Source organism: Eumetopias jubatus, unplaced genomic scaffold, assembly GCF_037043125.1.
Source record: "Eumetopias jubatus isolate StellerSeaLion01/CBP00866 unplaced genomic scaffold, mEumJub1_p1.0 scaffold_1, whole genome shotgun sequence".
Classification (NCBI taxonomy): domain Eukaryota; kingdom Metazoa; phylum Chordata; class Mammalia; order Carnivora; family Otariidae; genus Eumetopias; species Eumetopias jubatus.
The window spans coordinates 9,021,751-9,037,435 of NW_028274807.1; the positions used below are offsets into that span (position 1 = coordinate 9,021,751).

The 15,685-nt window shown below is 36.8% G+C and overlaps 1 protein-coding gene and 1 non-coding gene across 3 annotated transcripts in view; both read right to left on the reverse strand.

Moving 5' to 3' along the window:
* Positions 1-15,685, reverse strand: part of TTC3 (tetratricopeptide repeat domain 3) — a 115,629-nt gene that overhangs the window by 53,267 nt on the left and 46,677 nt on the right. For both annotated transcript variants that reach the window (XM_028115719.2, XM_088023896.1), the window contains exons 17-21: positions 13,354-13,438; positions 8,962-9,096; positions 8,241-8,321; positions 5,531-5,643; positions 2,655-2,775 (exon numbers count right to left, since the gene is read on the reverse strand). In XM_028115719.2, coding sequence (XP_027971520.1) covers positions 2,655-2,775; positions 5,531-5,643; positions 8,241-8,321; positions 8,962-9,096; positions 13,354-13,438 — 535 coding nt within the window. The remainder of the gene's footprint in view (positions 1-2,654; positions 2,776-5,530; positions 5,644-8,240; positions 8,322-8,961; positions 9,097-13,353; positions 13,439-15,685) is intronic.
* LOC114219521 (U6 spliceosomal RNA) lies at positions 4,616-4,722 on the reverse strand. The gene has a single exon (XR_003611397.2). It is a non-coding gene; the product is annotated as a U6 spliceosomal RNA (small nuclear RNA).

The following is a 15,685-nucleotide window of genomic DNA, read 5'->3' on the forward strand; positions in this document are numbered from 1 at the left end:
TGTTTTTTAGCAAAGAATAAACTACATATAACTTCTAAAGTTTTTCTTTTTAAAGATTTTATTTATTTGAAAGAGAGACAGAGATAGTGAGAGAGCACAAGCCAGGAGGAGAGGGAGAAGCAGGCTCCCCATTGAGCAGGGAGCCGAACCTGGGGGTTGATCCCAGGACGCTGGGATCATGACCTGAGCCAAAGGCAGATGCTCAACCAACTGAGCCACCCAGGCGCCCCTTAGTTTTTCTTTTTTAGAAGGAGGTTGATACATAGGGCACCTGAGTGGTTCAGCTGGTTAAGCGCCTGACTCTTGATTTCGGCTCAGGTCATGATCTCAGGGTTGTAAGATTCTCTCTCTCTCGCATGCACTCGTGTTCTCGCTCTCAAAAAAAAAAAAAGGCTGATACAGAGACATATCCAGAGAAAAAGTTGGAAAAAAAAGATTGAACGGGAAGTTTCAGAATTTCAGAGTCAGAATCAAAACCTTATCCCGTGTTATTATCATCAAGCCTCACTTGACAAGGTATAGCTCTTAGAAATGTCCTTTAGGCACTCAGAGGGAGTTAGATGAGGTAGAAAAACCCTTAGGAATCTACCCTTCTCCTCCTTCCCAGTGTCACTTCACCTGGGATCCTACCATCCTGATTCATCTTGTGCATTCCTTGAAGAATTATCCCACTGCCACTGAAGCCCCCAAGACACTTGTGCCATGCTTCCAGTGCTGGCTTTTTGTTCTCAAGAGCTCCTCTGTCTCCACCCCAATCTACTATAAAGAGAACATCAGTGATTTTTTTTTTTTAGATTTTATTTATTTATTCGACAGATAGAGAGACACCACAAGCAGGCAGAGTGGCAGGCAGAGGGAGAGGGAGAAGCAGGCTCTCTGCCAAGCAGGGAGCCGGACGTGGGGCTTGATCCCAGGACCCTGGGATCATGACCTGAGCCGAAGGCAGCCACTTAACTGACTGAGCCACCCAGGCGCCCTCAGTGATTTTTTTTTTTAAACAGTTTTGTTGAGATATAATTCACATATCGTCTACGGCCATACCACCCTGAACGCGCCCGATCTCGTCTGATCTCGGAAGCTAAGCAGGGTCGGGCCTGGTTAGTACTTGGATGGGAGAGATATAATTCACATATCACACAATCTACACATTTAAAATATATATAGTTCAGTGGCTTTCAGTATATTCACAGTGTTGTACAACCACTGCCTCAGTCTAAATTTAAAGTTTTATCACCCAACAAAGAAATCCATCCCCATTAGCAGTCCCTCTGCATTTTCTCCCAAACCCCAACCCCCTGAAACCACTAATCTACTTTGTCTCTAAATACAGACTTGCCTATTCTGGAAATTCTGGATAAATACAATCACACATGTGGCCTTTTGTGTCTGGCTTCTTTTACTTAGCATGTTTTCAAGGTTCATCCATGCTGTAGTACTTATCAGTACATTATTCTTTATGGGCAAATAATATTCACTTGTATGGATAGGCTACTGTATGGTTTCATGAATGGCTTATGAATGGTTTTATTTAACAACTCATCAGCTGATGGACACGTGAGCTGTTCCCACTTTTTAATTATGAATAGTGTTGCTATAAACATTCACGTACACATTTTTGTGAGAACATATGTTTTCCTTTCTCTGTATAAGTTTAGGAATGAAACTGCTGGGTCATATGGTAACTCTATCTTTACTCTACTGGGGAGCTGCCAGACCATTTTACATGTCTACCAGCAACATATAGGGGTTCTGATACAGAGACATATCCAGAGATAGGTATCAACACTTTCGATTGTCTGCCTTCTCGAGTACAGCCATCCTAGTGTGTGAGGTTGTATCTCATTATGGTTTGAATTTGCATTTCTCTGATAGCTGATGCTGTTAAACATCTTTCACAGGTTTATTGGATATTTGCAGAAATTCTTGGCAGACAGGTCTGTTCAGATCCTTCGGTTACTTTTTCATTTATTTTTTATTTTTTTAATTCCAGTATAATGGCTACTTTTAATCAAATTCTTTTATTATTGAGTTTTAAGCTTTTAAAAGCTTTAGCCAAAAGCAAGTTCTGTATACATGCCAGGGTTCCCCACAAGTAAAGGCCTATTCTAGTCAATCCACACATAATTTAGTCTTTCCAGAACTAGCAAAGCGTCCTATGTCTCTGGATATGAGACCAAATTTATATTTTCTAAGTCCTCAAGTGCCATCTTAATAATTAGAGTCACTATGATGAAACAACAATGCTATACCTTTCTCTAAGTACAAGCAGTAAGTCATACTACTTAATAATGAATGCTCTGAAATCAGAATGCCTAGATACAAGTCCCACCTCCACTACTTCTTAGCTGTTTAACCTTGAGCTCATCATTTAATGTTCCTAACTTAATCTTCCTCTTCAGTAAAATGAGAATAATCATAGTACTCATCTTGTAGAGTTGCTGTAAAGATTAAAGGTATGATAAATGGAAGCTGTGTGACTGGCACACAGGAAATATTTAACAAATATTAGTGATTCTCACTAGTCTTTAAAGGGAAACACGTGGGGATGCTGAGGACAGAGTGCCCCTACCTCTTTGTCTTCTGATACCCGAGTCAGTCAGTGCAGATGGGCTTTTTGAATTAGTAAGAAGGTCTCTGAAGAAATAAATGGTTACCTTTATTTTCCCCGGCTGAGTCTCTTCAATAATCACATTACTTGTGGGCCAAGTTAACACTCCAGGAAGACGACAAATCAAGGTTCTTGCTTTCTCAAAATGATTGAGAGCTTCTAGAAATCTAAAGTCATAATTATGAAGAAAGAAGGTATTAAAGCTGTGATAAGAATTTTCATTCCCCACAATAAAAGTTACAGAAATTTCAAGTTTACTAATAAGAGTACATTTGATAAATCACTGTTCAGAAATATTCAATGGAACCTCTATTTTCTTAAAAAAAAAAAAACAAAGGCATGTTGAATCACTATATTGTACACCTGAAATTAATATAACACTGTATATTAAAAGAATTAAGATAAAGACTGAAAAAAAAAAGAAGGCACTATTCATTGTTTGTTATAAAAGTAATGTAAACAACAAATCTGCCTGGACACTGGCTTTATTATGGTAGGTGCATACTAGTCCTTTTAAAGTTGTAATTTATTGGGACGCCTGGGTGGCTCAGTTGGTTAAGCATCTGCCTTTGGCTCAGGTCATGATCCCAGGGTCCTGGGATCGAGTCCTGCATCAGGCTCTCTGCTCGGCGGAGAGCCTGCTTCTTCCTCTCCCTCTGCTGCTTCCCCCTGCTTGTGCTTGCACTCTCTCTGTCAAATAAATAAATAAAATCTTAAAAAAAAAGTTTCCAACAATTAAAACAGAAAATTGAATAATCTGGTTGTTTCATTTTTGTTTCATTTACTAAACTAATTAGATTCCTATAGAGGAATGACAGCCCTTCACTTCAGCTAATTAATCATAAATATATTTTTTTAAACTCAACTCTATTAGGACATCTATTAGTAAAAACCACTCTTCTGAAAAAAATCTAAAGAGATCGTGTATGCTGGACATATTTCTTCAACCATAAAGCAGTAAAGTATTTTAAAAGAATAAATGTGTATGTAAATTGTTTTAACTACATGAAACGTTTTGGTTCTGATTCATGTTTTTAAAAAATGTCAAGAGATTCCCACAGTCCATTCAACAAAATGATATTAATACACTGGATTACAAAGTTAACCAAGTCTTTATTATTCTCTTCAGACTAGAGAAGAAAGGTTTCTTGCTTTCTCCAATCTTGAAATGATCTTCCAATTTAAGAACTTTTTTTGCCTATGGGTAAGAAAAATTCACCTGCAGAAAAGCTTAGACCACCATCAACCATAAAATGACAGATAACAGCAGAACTTTACCAGAAACTGCATATTACAACAGCAAAAACCAACACATCAGACACTGAACCCCACACCATATTATTTTGAAATTAAAATGGCAAAGACTTTTTCATTTACCATAGTTCCCATGATGTTACACATTTGTGATATATTCCTAGATCTTATGAATAATTACATGTGACTACTGCATTAAAAACGTATATCTTAAATAAGTTATGCCAAACTTTGAAATTAATTTCATTTGCTGTTCCTATACAGATGATTGCTAAATCCTCACTATCTCTCCCTCTACCTGATTCTTAATATAATTCAGCCTGGTCACACAGTAACTTCTCGAAGTAAAAGAACTTTCTTTAACCTCTAAAAAATCTATAAAGGAAGTTCTAGGCACATTCCAAGACTGGGTTCCCCAGAGTCCCAAAGGTCTGATAAAATTTCCCTTGGGAGCACCCGGCTGGTTCAGTCAGAAAAGCATGCAACTCTTGATCTCAGGGTTGTGAGTCTGAGCCTCAGGTTGGATGTAGAGATTATTTAAAAATAAAAATCTTAAAAAAAATTTCCCTAAAAGGACAGATGAAAATTCAAGATTAAAAGCTATGAATGATACTCAATCAGTCAATAATTATTTATTTATAAAGTAATCTAACACACCTACCAATATACTGGGTGTTAAGTGCAGGAACAGGGAGATTTTTGGTTTTCTTTTTGTTATTGTTGTTTTACAGTTAATGATAGTTTTATTGTGCCAAAAATATGGAACGCTTCACAAATTTGTGCATCGTCATTGCACAGGGGCCATGCTAATCTTCTCTGTATTATTCCGATTTTAGTCTATGTGCTGCCCAAGCAAGCAGTGAACAGGGGAGTTTTTTTTTTAAAGCTCAATGCATAATCCTATCCCCAAAGGGTCATACAGCAATTTGGGAAGATAAGACAAGAAACACTTGCAAAACAACTACATACTAAACTTTGAGTAGGGATTCCAACTATAGAAAAAGTTCTGAGAAGAGATTCTCATTGAACTCATGATGTCTTTGAACAGGTATCTATGTCATATTAAAACCATATTCATACAGGTTTTTGGGTGGAAACAGATATTTTGGTAACCAAAAAATTGTACAATCAGACTTGTAAAGCATTAATTTATATCAATTCAGTCACCATTTATAAGGACAAATACTAACAGAAAAAATACAAAATACTTTGGGTCAAATCATTTTGTTCCTGACTTTCTTATGAGATTGAAAATAAGGAAGCACTAGGAGCTGAACTGACCGGCCATGTTTTTTTTTTTTACGATTTTATTTATTCATTTGACAGAGAGAGACAGCGAGAGAGGGAACACAAGCAGGGGGAGTGAGAGAGAGGGAGATGCAGGCTTCCCGACGAGCAAGGAGCCCAATGCGGGGCTCGATCCCAGGACCCGGGATCATGACCTGAGCTAAAAGCAGACGCTTAATGACTGAGCCACCCAGGCGCCCCTGATTGGCCATATTTTAATAATTAATTTTACAGAAATGCTGGTCCTCCAAGCAAACAAGATGATAATAGTTTGCCACAGAGAAGATAACAATATAATTCCAGAAAAGGGACCTCCACTACAACATTAGACTTCAACTGAGTTATCCAACCTGAGTGTAAAAGAGCATAGTTTCTACTAACCTGTTCTTCTTCAAATATACTTTTCCAATTCCACAGTAGGCCAAGCAATCAAGTCCCTCATTGGGGTAGTGTTCAATCATCCTCTTAAACTGGTTTTCAGCTTCAGATAATTCCTTCAGTAGCAATAAAAACAATGATCACTTAAACTGCAAAAGAAACACTGGAACAGATTTTATCTGAAGGTCGATATTTTGTGTAATATTTGTGTAATATTACAAACAACTGTATATCCAAAAATTTCTATGGCAAAATTAAACCTTCTGCATTTTATTTTCTTAGCAAATATACAAATTTTGACATAGGATATACAGAGACACAACCAAAGTGATCCAGCTTGAGAATGAAAAATTGGTGTGGAACACATCAGACAACAAACCAAATGAGCATTTACTAATACACAGAGAGGGCCTGGTATGTGTTGGCTAACACTAAAGGGTGTGAATTCATAATAAAAACACTGACTAAATGCAAGCACTCCATGACATATATCCTTGCAAGTGCTGCTCCCTTGGGATATAGGCACTCCAATAATGTTACCCACAATGTTTTGTGGTATACGAAAGATAAATGCTTTGTTTTAAGAACAGTGTTTTAGCAAAAGCTTTACAGAACTTAGAGTACATTCTTTTGAATATTCTCAATAGTAGAAACTTCTGTGCTTAGAATGAATTGTTTTGGAAAAAATCCAGAAGAAACAGCTCAAGGTAACCCTGGTAACCCCATTGTGGGTGAAAAGGGAAATGTCACTACAAAATGGGAGTTTATAAGAAGCTTTGAGGCCAGTTCCAAAGAAGGCATTCCAAAAATGTTTTAAGCAAGAGCTGTAATGGAGTAAATACACTGCTTACTTCGGGGGCTACTCTGAATGATGACATTCTTTTAAATGTCCAAGTTCTATCATACCTGTTTTTTTTTTAAATCAGTCTCACTAATTCAAAGTAAATCACAAACGTAGTGAACTATTTCTTCAATTCTGATAAAGCAAAACATGATATTTATTATCACTCTGCCAAGAACAGAAGAACTGAGATCATGAAGTCCTGTCTCCAACAATCTATTAGAAAACAGAATTAGGCCTTAATGGAACACATTCATCTGTCACCTCAAGAACAAGGAAAGAGGCATGTAACAAGGAAAATGAACCTCGGCCACTGTAAACCACTTTGAGAGTGGAACCTAAAAGATGATTAACCTTATTAGGTTAGGCAGCAGTTAGGGTTAAGCCTTCATTTAGCCAAGGAAGCTTGGAGGCCAAGTTGGCAGAAAGGATGTATTATACCTGAGGTAATTCTAGAGCAATTTTAACTTTTATTGAAAATTGAAAACCACAGAAAGCAAATTATAGCTCACACCTGAACAATGCAGGGGTGTGGGGTGCCCCATGCAATGGAAAATACAGGTATAACTTTGATTCCCCCAAAACTTTACAACTAATAGCCTACTTGACTAGAAGCCTTATCAATAATATAAAGAGCAGATTAACACATATTTTATATACGTATTATATACTGTAACCTTATAATAAAGTAAGCAAGAGAAAAGAAAAATCGTAAGAAAGAGAAAATACATTCACAGTACTATATTCTTTTTAAATCCATGTGTAAGTGAACCCATGCAATTCAAACCGGTGTTTTCAAGGGTCAGCTGTATAATGCCGTGCAGTGCAGATAGGCACAACTTCCAGGAGAGCACTGAAGGACCATGAGTGATGGAAACCATGTGTGCTCACACCTATACGCTGACTGTATGTGGTTATGGGAAGTCTGCACTCTAGAAGATAATAAAATACCCAAAAACTACCACCCAGAACTAAGAGATCTTAACACAAAGCTGAACTCTCCTTTCTTAATCTCCACAGGCCCATTCCTTCCTTCCATCACTAAATGCAAGCATTATCTTAAACTAGGCTAGCCTGTGGTTTTTTTAACCTTTACAAGAGGCAGAGATAGTCATAAAGAATATATGCTATTGTTCTGTATGTTTTCCAAATTGTACATAAGTGGTTATCACAATGTGTGTTATGTTCTCCAACTTGTCTTTTTCACTCAACGTGTTCTCTTAAATCTGTGATAATACAGATTTAGTTTTTATACAAGGGAAAAAATTCCAGGCTCCTGGGTGGCTCAGTTGTTAAGTGTCTGCCTTCAGCTCAGGTCATGATCCCAGGGTCCTGGGATCGAGCCCCACATTGGGCTCCCTGCTCAACGGGAAGCCTGCTTCTCCCTCTCCCACTCCCCCTGCCTGTGTTCCTCTCTCTGTCAAATAAATAAGTAAAATCTTAAAAAAAAAAAAAATTCCTACTGGTTGTCTGGCATAGCTATTTTATTATTGGATCACATTTTCTTTTTAATAAAAACAACACAAATTAAACAGGTATTTCAGGGGTGCCTGGGTGGCTCAGATGGTTAAGCATCTGCCTTCGGCTCGGGTCATGATCCCAGGGTCCTGGGATCAAGCCCCATGTCCAGCTCCTAGCTCAGCGGTGAGCCTGCTTCTCCCTCTGCCTCTCCCCCTGCTCGTGCTCTCTCTCTCTCTCTCTCTCTCTCTCTGTCTCGAATGAATAAATAAAATCTTTAAAAAAAAAAATAAACAGGTATTTCAGAAGAAATTATCAGAAAGAAATAAGCCAAAGAGGCAAAACTATTTTTTACCTATCTTCTAAAATTAATGGCATATTTTAACTGTTTATTATCTCTGTTACAAATCTTACCTCAGGCTGTCCTATTCCAAGGAGAGAAATAGCAAGTCCGTAGACTACTAAGACATAGTTAATCATGGCCAGGTTCAATTGCTGTCAATAAAAATGCTCCAGTTAAAAATCTGAACATAATTTTGCCCAACTTGCATCATACCCACCTATTAGCCACAACAGAAAAAAAGTGTAATAAAATCTCTCTAATCACTATGATTGGGACAAAGGCCAAACAGAATTAGAAAATGTATTTTATAAAGATAATGGAGTTATACTAAAATCAAGTATTTAAAACACAGAACCATTGTCTCAGAGTTCCTTGAAGGGGTGGTTCATAGCAAATTAGAATAACTGAGTTCGTCACGTTCTTTTGCACAGAAGTGGGTACTAGTGACAGATTAAGACATTTGCTTACAATCCTGGATAAACTATTGACCTAGCTAATTCTTTCTGGATGAAAAGATGTGACTAAAGCCAAGTCCAAAACCTCGATTTAGTACTTTTGTAGAAGAAGCCAAGCGTTCTAATGCACACCAAGTAGGGAGCAAGGAGAGTCACATACCGAGTGCAACCATAAAGACTGAATCAGAGTGTCACCTGCTTCTCACAACCTGGGGCAGATTCAGCTAATCTCAGGTAGGCCTAAGGTACATTAATACAATGATGTTAAAGCCTTGGTTCTCTTCTACATTCACCTGAAATGCACCTGCACTGATAAACTGTGAGACGGCAATTTTACCTTTATTTTTTGAGGATCTAAACCATTGAGCAGCTCCGTGAAGGCCTGCGCAGCACTGCGGCAGCGCTGCTCCAACAAAGCTGTGTAACCATCCTGGATTAAGCTTCTCAGCATTTTCATTATATTAGCAAAATCCTGCAAAAAAAGAAATTCTATTACGTCATCCAGAGCTACGTGTGTTTAGCCAAAAATTTAAGATGCAAAGTTCATCATAGGGCAGTTATATTTTATAACTGATCATAAAATACGTAAATAAATACCCAAAGCTGCCCTTTATGTGTCATATTCCCTTCCCTACACAGCACTTTTCCAGTGAAAATTGAAAGGTCCTGCTTCACCATCTTATGTCCAACATTCCTACTGCTACTCATGACAAGAAAGGGTAGTTCATTTTACACTACATGGTTCTATGCCTTGCTCACTTTTCCAGATAGAAAAGACAGCATTTAGAAGTTTTAACAGCACAAACAGCACAGAGAACACCAGCCACCATTTAAATAACTGTATGGCTGACTAGAATTAAGAACAAGCAATCAATTTACTGATCACTATCAGATTTTAACATCTACCCTCGTGCTCTGGAACAAATCTTAATTCTCAGCAAGAGAGGATATTTCAATCTTTGGCTCTACTTCTGCCCAACATGTACTTGAATAGAACTCAATAAAATTATCAGGAAAGATATTACAGGTTAAATGTAAAGGGAAGAGCATAAGAAATAAAAAACAAAAACAAAAGTGCTATAATATACCTTGAATAAAGTGAGAAAAAAACTTTAGTTTTGGATAAATATGTGAACATGCACTACAATTTGAATTCAAGTTTTAGTTACATGGCAATAGCTATCAGTCACAAAAGTTCCATAAAAACTAGATAGACTACAGATTAAACCTAGATTTCCTCACTCCTTGCCATACATGTGTACACCATTCAGGAAAGCAGAAAATGCAAATATGCGTGTGATATTCCTCACTGTTCCTAACAGTAAAGATCCAAAAGGAGGCCCCGTTGCACAAAGCACAGAGGGAAGAGCAGTTTGGTCACAATTAACAAAAGCTCTTTTACTGGTTTTCATCCAATGAATCAAAGTTTAGGAGAACTTTCCCCCAGAATACACATAGAAAAGAGCACCTCTCCCATAAACTTGATATTTACTATAGTATTCAAAAAGCTCAAGGATAGCTTATATTTATGTTAAGATATGAATTTTAAAAGTTATAGATGATGATGTGCTATCCCCACAAATAATAGTTATTAATCTTGAATGAACTGATTCCATTTTAATCTCTTTCACATTCTAGAAGAGAGAGACATAAAACCTCATGTTTTCATTAAAAATTTATTTCTCTCAGGGACGCCTGGGTGGCTCAGTCAGTTGGGCATCCAACTCTTGGTTTCCGCTCAGGTCGTGATCTCATGGGTCATGAGACTGAGCCTCATGTCAGACTCCGCATTCAGCATGGAGTCTGCTTGGGACCCTCTCTCCCTCTCCCTCTGCCCCTCCCCCCATTCATGGGCACATGCTTGCTCTCTAAAATAAATAAAAATAAATCTTAAAAAAATTATTTTTCTCAGTACAATACAAAAAACTATATAAAGTAGGCTGGGTTGCAGTGACATATACCCAATCTCTCTCAGACTTCAGCACAGACAGGGGCCTAACCAAAAGTGTGTTGAATGAACAAGGGAAGGCTCAAAAATAACTATCATACTTATTTAAATCACCTCTGATCTTCCCAGGTTGTCTTTTCTATTTAAGTCCTTCACAGTTTTGAGAGTCAGTAAAATCAATGTAAAAAGACCTAATTTTAAAATCTCCAAATGTCAGAAATTCTAAAGATGCTTTTATGCAACTGATTAGAGATCTGTTTTCATAAACTGCTTGAAACATGCTTCATTCCTCCAGTCCTCTGTAAGATATTTGTCATATATACCTAAAATAGTTAACTGAATTTTAAAATGACCTCCATATTAAAACAAGTATTATATTCCATATGCTAATATACATTTTTAGGAATGAAATTTAAATCCAATATTCTATTTTAGAAGAAATAAAACTGTGTTTACATAAAGGATTGTCAAAGCAGACGCCTATGAATCATGTTTACCCAAAAAAGACAATCTTTTACTTACTACTACATAGCCTACAAGTGTTCAATGACTAGAATAGTGACCAGCCATGGTTCTGTAAATTCTGGATTTCATTGAGGTTTCTATTTCTTCTTGAATCAGTTTTTGTTAAGTTGGATTTTTCTAGGAATTTGTCCATTTCATCTATATACATTTTCAAACTTCTTGGTATGATGTCGTTCATAATAGTATTTTGATGTATTTGTAATATTCAAGGATCTACAGTAATGCATCCTTGTTCATTCCTGAAATTGTTTTATAATGTTTTCTTTTCTTTCTTTCTTAATCAGTTGCAACACCAGTGTGTAAATTTTATTTATACTGGCAAAGAATCAACTGTTAGCTCTGTGGATTCTTCCTTATATGTTTGTTTCCAATTCATTATTTTCTACTTTGATCTCTATTAATTCCTTCCTTCTACTTTCTTTGGGTTTATTTGCTGTTTTTCTTTTTTTCTAGCTCCTGGGATAAATACTTCATTAATTTAGAAGTTTCTGTTCTTTTAATACATACATTTAGCTTGATAAATTTCCTTCAAAGTAATCCTTTAGCTGTATCCCTTGCATTTTTTAGAAGACTTTTTCCTTTTAGGTTTATAACAAAATTGAGAAGGAGGTACAGAAATTTCCATATACCCTTTGCCTCCTCCCATGTATACTCCACTATCAGTATCACTCATCAGAATGGTGTATTTTACATCTCTATATTTAACTGAAGTATAGTTAACATACAATGCTATACTAATTTCAGGTATACAACATAGTGATTCGACAATGCTAAACATTATGCAGTGCTCACCACAATAAGTGTAGTTACCATCTGTCATCAGCCAGAGTTATTACAATATTATTCACTATATTCTCTATGCTGCATTTTTCACTCCATGGTTACTTATTTCATAACTGGAAGTTTGAACTTTTTATTTTTATTTTTTTTTAAAGATTTTATTTATTTGAGAGAGAGAGAGAGAGAGAGAGAGAGACAGCCAGAGAGGGAACACAAACAGGGGGAGCTGGAGAGGAAGAAGCAGGCTTCCTGCTGAGCAGGGAGACCAACATGGGGCTCGATCCCAGGACCCCGGTGTCATGACCTGAGCTGAAGGCAGATGCTTAACAACTGAGCCACCCAGGTGCCCCAAAGTTTGAACTCCTTAATCCCCTTCATGTATTTCACCCATTTCCCCTTCATCCTCTCCCTCTCCCTCCACACTGGCAACCACCAGTGTGTTCTCTGTATTTATGAGACTTTGTTTTTGTGTTTGTTCATTTGTTTTGTTTTTCAGATTCCAAATATAAGTGAAATCACATGGTATTTGTCTTTCTGTAACTTATTTCACTTAGCGAAATACTCCCTAGGTCCAGCCATGTTGTCAAGAATGGCAATATTTTATTCTTTTTTATAGCTGAGTAATACTCTATTGCATATGTGTGTGTGTGTACGTACATCTTCTTGAACCCAGAATAGTATATTTCTTACCAAAGATGAATGACATGGATACATCCTAATCACCCAAAGTCTATAGTTTAACACAGGATATACTCTTGGTGCCATACATTCTACAGGTCTGGATAAATGTATAAGAACATATATCTACCATTATAATATTATACAAAGAGTTTTCACTGCCCTAAAAATCCTCTTTGCTGTGGTTTTTCATCTTTTCCCCCTTAATGTATACTTTCTAATTAACTTCCTAAATACCGTAGAAAGAATTTTATATACAAAGTTATCTGATTACTGTTAAATCATTCAAAGAATAGAAAGTTTGCTCTTTAACAGCTTTAAGGTAGGTGTAATAAAACTGCAAGTGCTTGAACCTTTTAAAATAATTTAAATCTTCTTACAATACTTATCTATTTTTTAAAATTTTTAAGTAACCTGTACACCCAACATGAGTCTTGAACTCATATCCCAGAGATCAAGAGTCGCAAGTTCTACCAAGTGAGCCAGCCAAGTGCTCCTTAAAGTATTTATCTTAAAAGTTAAAACTTTGGAAAGCAAAGAATCCCAAATCTTTAAATCTTTGGGAAGCAAACAATTCTGCAGTATCAAGCATTAGTTAAATTTCTGTTTAAAGTGATTATCAAGTTAACACCTAAATTAGTGATAGTTTGGTTTCTTAGCAGTCATATATAAAATCGTATGTCCATAATTTAAATTATAAAAAATAAATCTTAGAGATGTACATGATTAGACTTATATGAAAAATGTTTTGTTCAAAGACTCTGCTTTTTTTCATTAGAAATAAGCCTTTTCCTTTACCTGGTGTGCAGCTCTGGAAGATTTAGAAAACTGTTTTTCCAAGATGTTCTTCAAATCTACTGGTAAACTCCCTTGTGAACTAGAACTAATAGAGAAAAGTGTTGAGTTATTTTAAAATAAAATAGTCTTGCTTATATAAAGAATATATTTACTGAAGGCCATTTTTTAAAAACTGAAGTACAGTTGACATACAAACATTAGTTTTAGGCATACCGCACAGTTATTCTACAACACTATACATTACACAAAGCTCATCATAGTAAGTGTAGTCACCACCTGTCACCAATCAACATTATTACAATATTACTGACTATATTCCCTATGCTGTACTTTTCATCTCCATGTAAAGGTCATTTTAAACATTGAATAAATGGAGTCACAAGTTCCTAAATTGAAATACTACCAAGAAGCTGATTCTCTCCAAATTAATCTCTAAATACAATGAAATCTCAATAAAATCCCTATAAAATTAGAGATGGAGGGGGACCAGATGAATTGATTATAAAGATGGTATGGAAGAACAACTTGAAGAAAAAAAAGAAATTGGGGGGGATTTGCACTGATCATCAAAAGTTATTATAAATGTAGTCATAACAACATAGCCATGAAACAAGAAATGTGCCCAATAAACATGCAAAGACGCTCCATCTCATATGAAAATCTAGTAATAAGATATAACTGTTTCAGAAAGTCTGACTCCCAGTGCTGCTGAGGGTAAGGAAGATTCAGGTACCCTAGGTGGTATCTTCTGACACCAAATAATTGCCATTTTCCACATCAATTCTCCAACACCAAGTGTCCAACAACTCAATTCCATTTTGACACCAACTCTGGAGTTAACACAGGCCCCACGGGTTAAAGGCTCAGTCCCACAAGACTGACCCCACTTCAGAAATAATGCCCTTACCGCTATTGTCAGCCACAATGAGGTGCTTAGTCCTCCCACACTACTGCCTGATGGACTACAAACTCAGATGTTCCTGTGACCCACCCTCAGGTTCAACAACTCCCTAGAATGACTCACTGAACTCAGGAAAGTGCTCTACTTATCTTTACTAGACTATAAAGGATATAATTCACAAGAGCCCAATGGAAGAGATGCACAGGAAGGTACAGAGGAGGGGAATGCTGCAATGCTTTCATGCCACCCCAGATCATACCACCTTCCCAACATCTCCACGTATCCAGCAACCCAGAAGCTCCCCTGCCCCAGCAGTTTAGAGGTTTCTTCTATCAAGGTTTCATTACATAAGCATGAATAATCATTACTAGTCATTGGTGACTGAACTCAATTTCCAGCCCCCTTCCCCTTCTTGGAGATCAGGGGGTGGGGCTGAGAGTTCCAACTCTCCAATCACATGTTTGGTCTTTCTGGTAGCCAACCACCCCAATCCTGAAGGTGGGGGACCAGCCTTGAGTCATCTCATTAGTATAGGTAAGGCAGAAAGAAGCTCATTATGAAGAACAAAAGATACTCTTATCACTCTGAAAGTTCCAAGGGTTTTAAGTGCTCTATGCCAAGAACTAAGGACAAAGACCAAATATATATATATATATATATTTTATTATACCACACTCTCCACCAGCTCAGGAAGAGTGTGAACAATGCTCATTTTCTGGGAGGACAATGTGACAGTATCTAGCAAAGTACACATCCTCTTTGACAGAGCAATTCCATTCTAGAAATTTCTTCTTCAAATACACATCTATACTATGAACTATCCTGTAGCCATTAAAATGAAGGATGTCAATCTCCATGATGTGATATGTGAAAATATGCAGATACAGATAGATAAAAGATAAAAATAAAAGCAAGCTATAGGCCAGAATGGTCCTAACAACAATGATAGTTCAAGCGTACTGAGCATTTACCATGTTCCAGGGCTCTAAGTGTTTCATGTAGTTACCCCACTTAATCATTAAGTAGACATAATCATGAAGTAGACATGATCAAATAAGAAGACCTCAATTTAAAAACAAAAACAAAATATCGAAACATAAATTTTTCTTTAGAAGAACAGTTTAAAATTATAACTATGCATTCAAAGAATGACCCTGCATGTTTTTGGTTTCTTTTTAGGGTTAACAGGGGGAGGGGAAGACTCAGGATTTTTCTACTGAATAATAGAACAACACAGTATCTAAGCCCTTGCTTTAAATTTAATTTTTTTGTAGCAGCATCAAAAAATAGTCATATTTTTTAAGATGGGGCTTTACTAATATCTCGTAGTGCTTTGATATTAAAATTCTTCTCCTTGAAGCACCTATCCAGGAATCAGCCTTATGTGAAGAAAAGAGAGCTGACAGCTGGTCTAACTGTGGCAGAAATGGT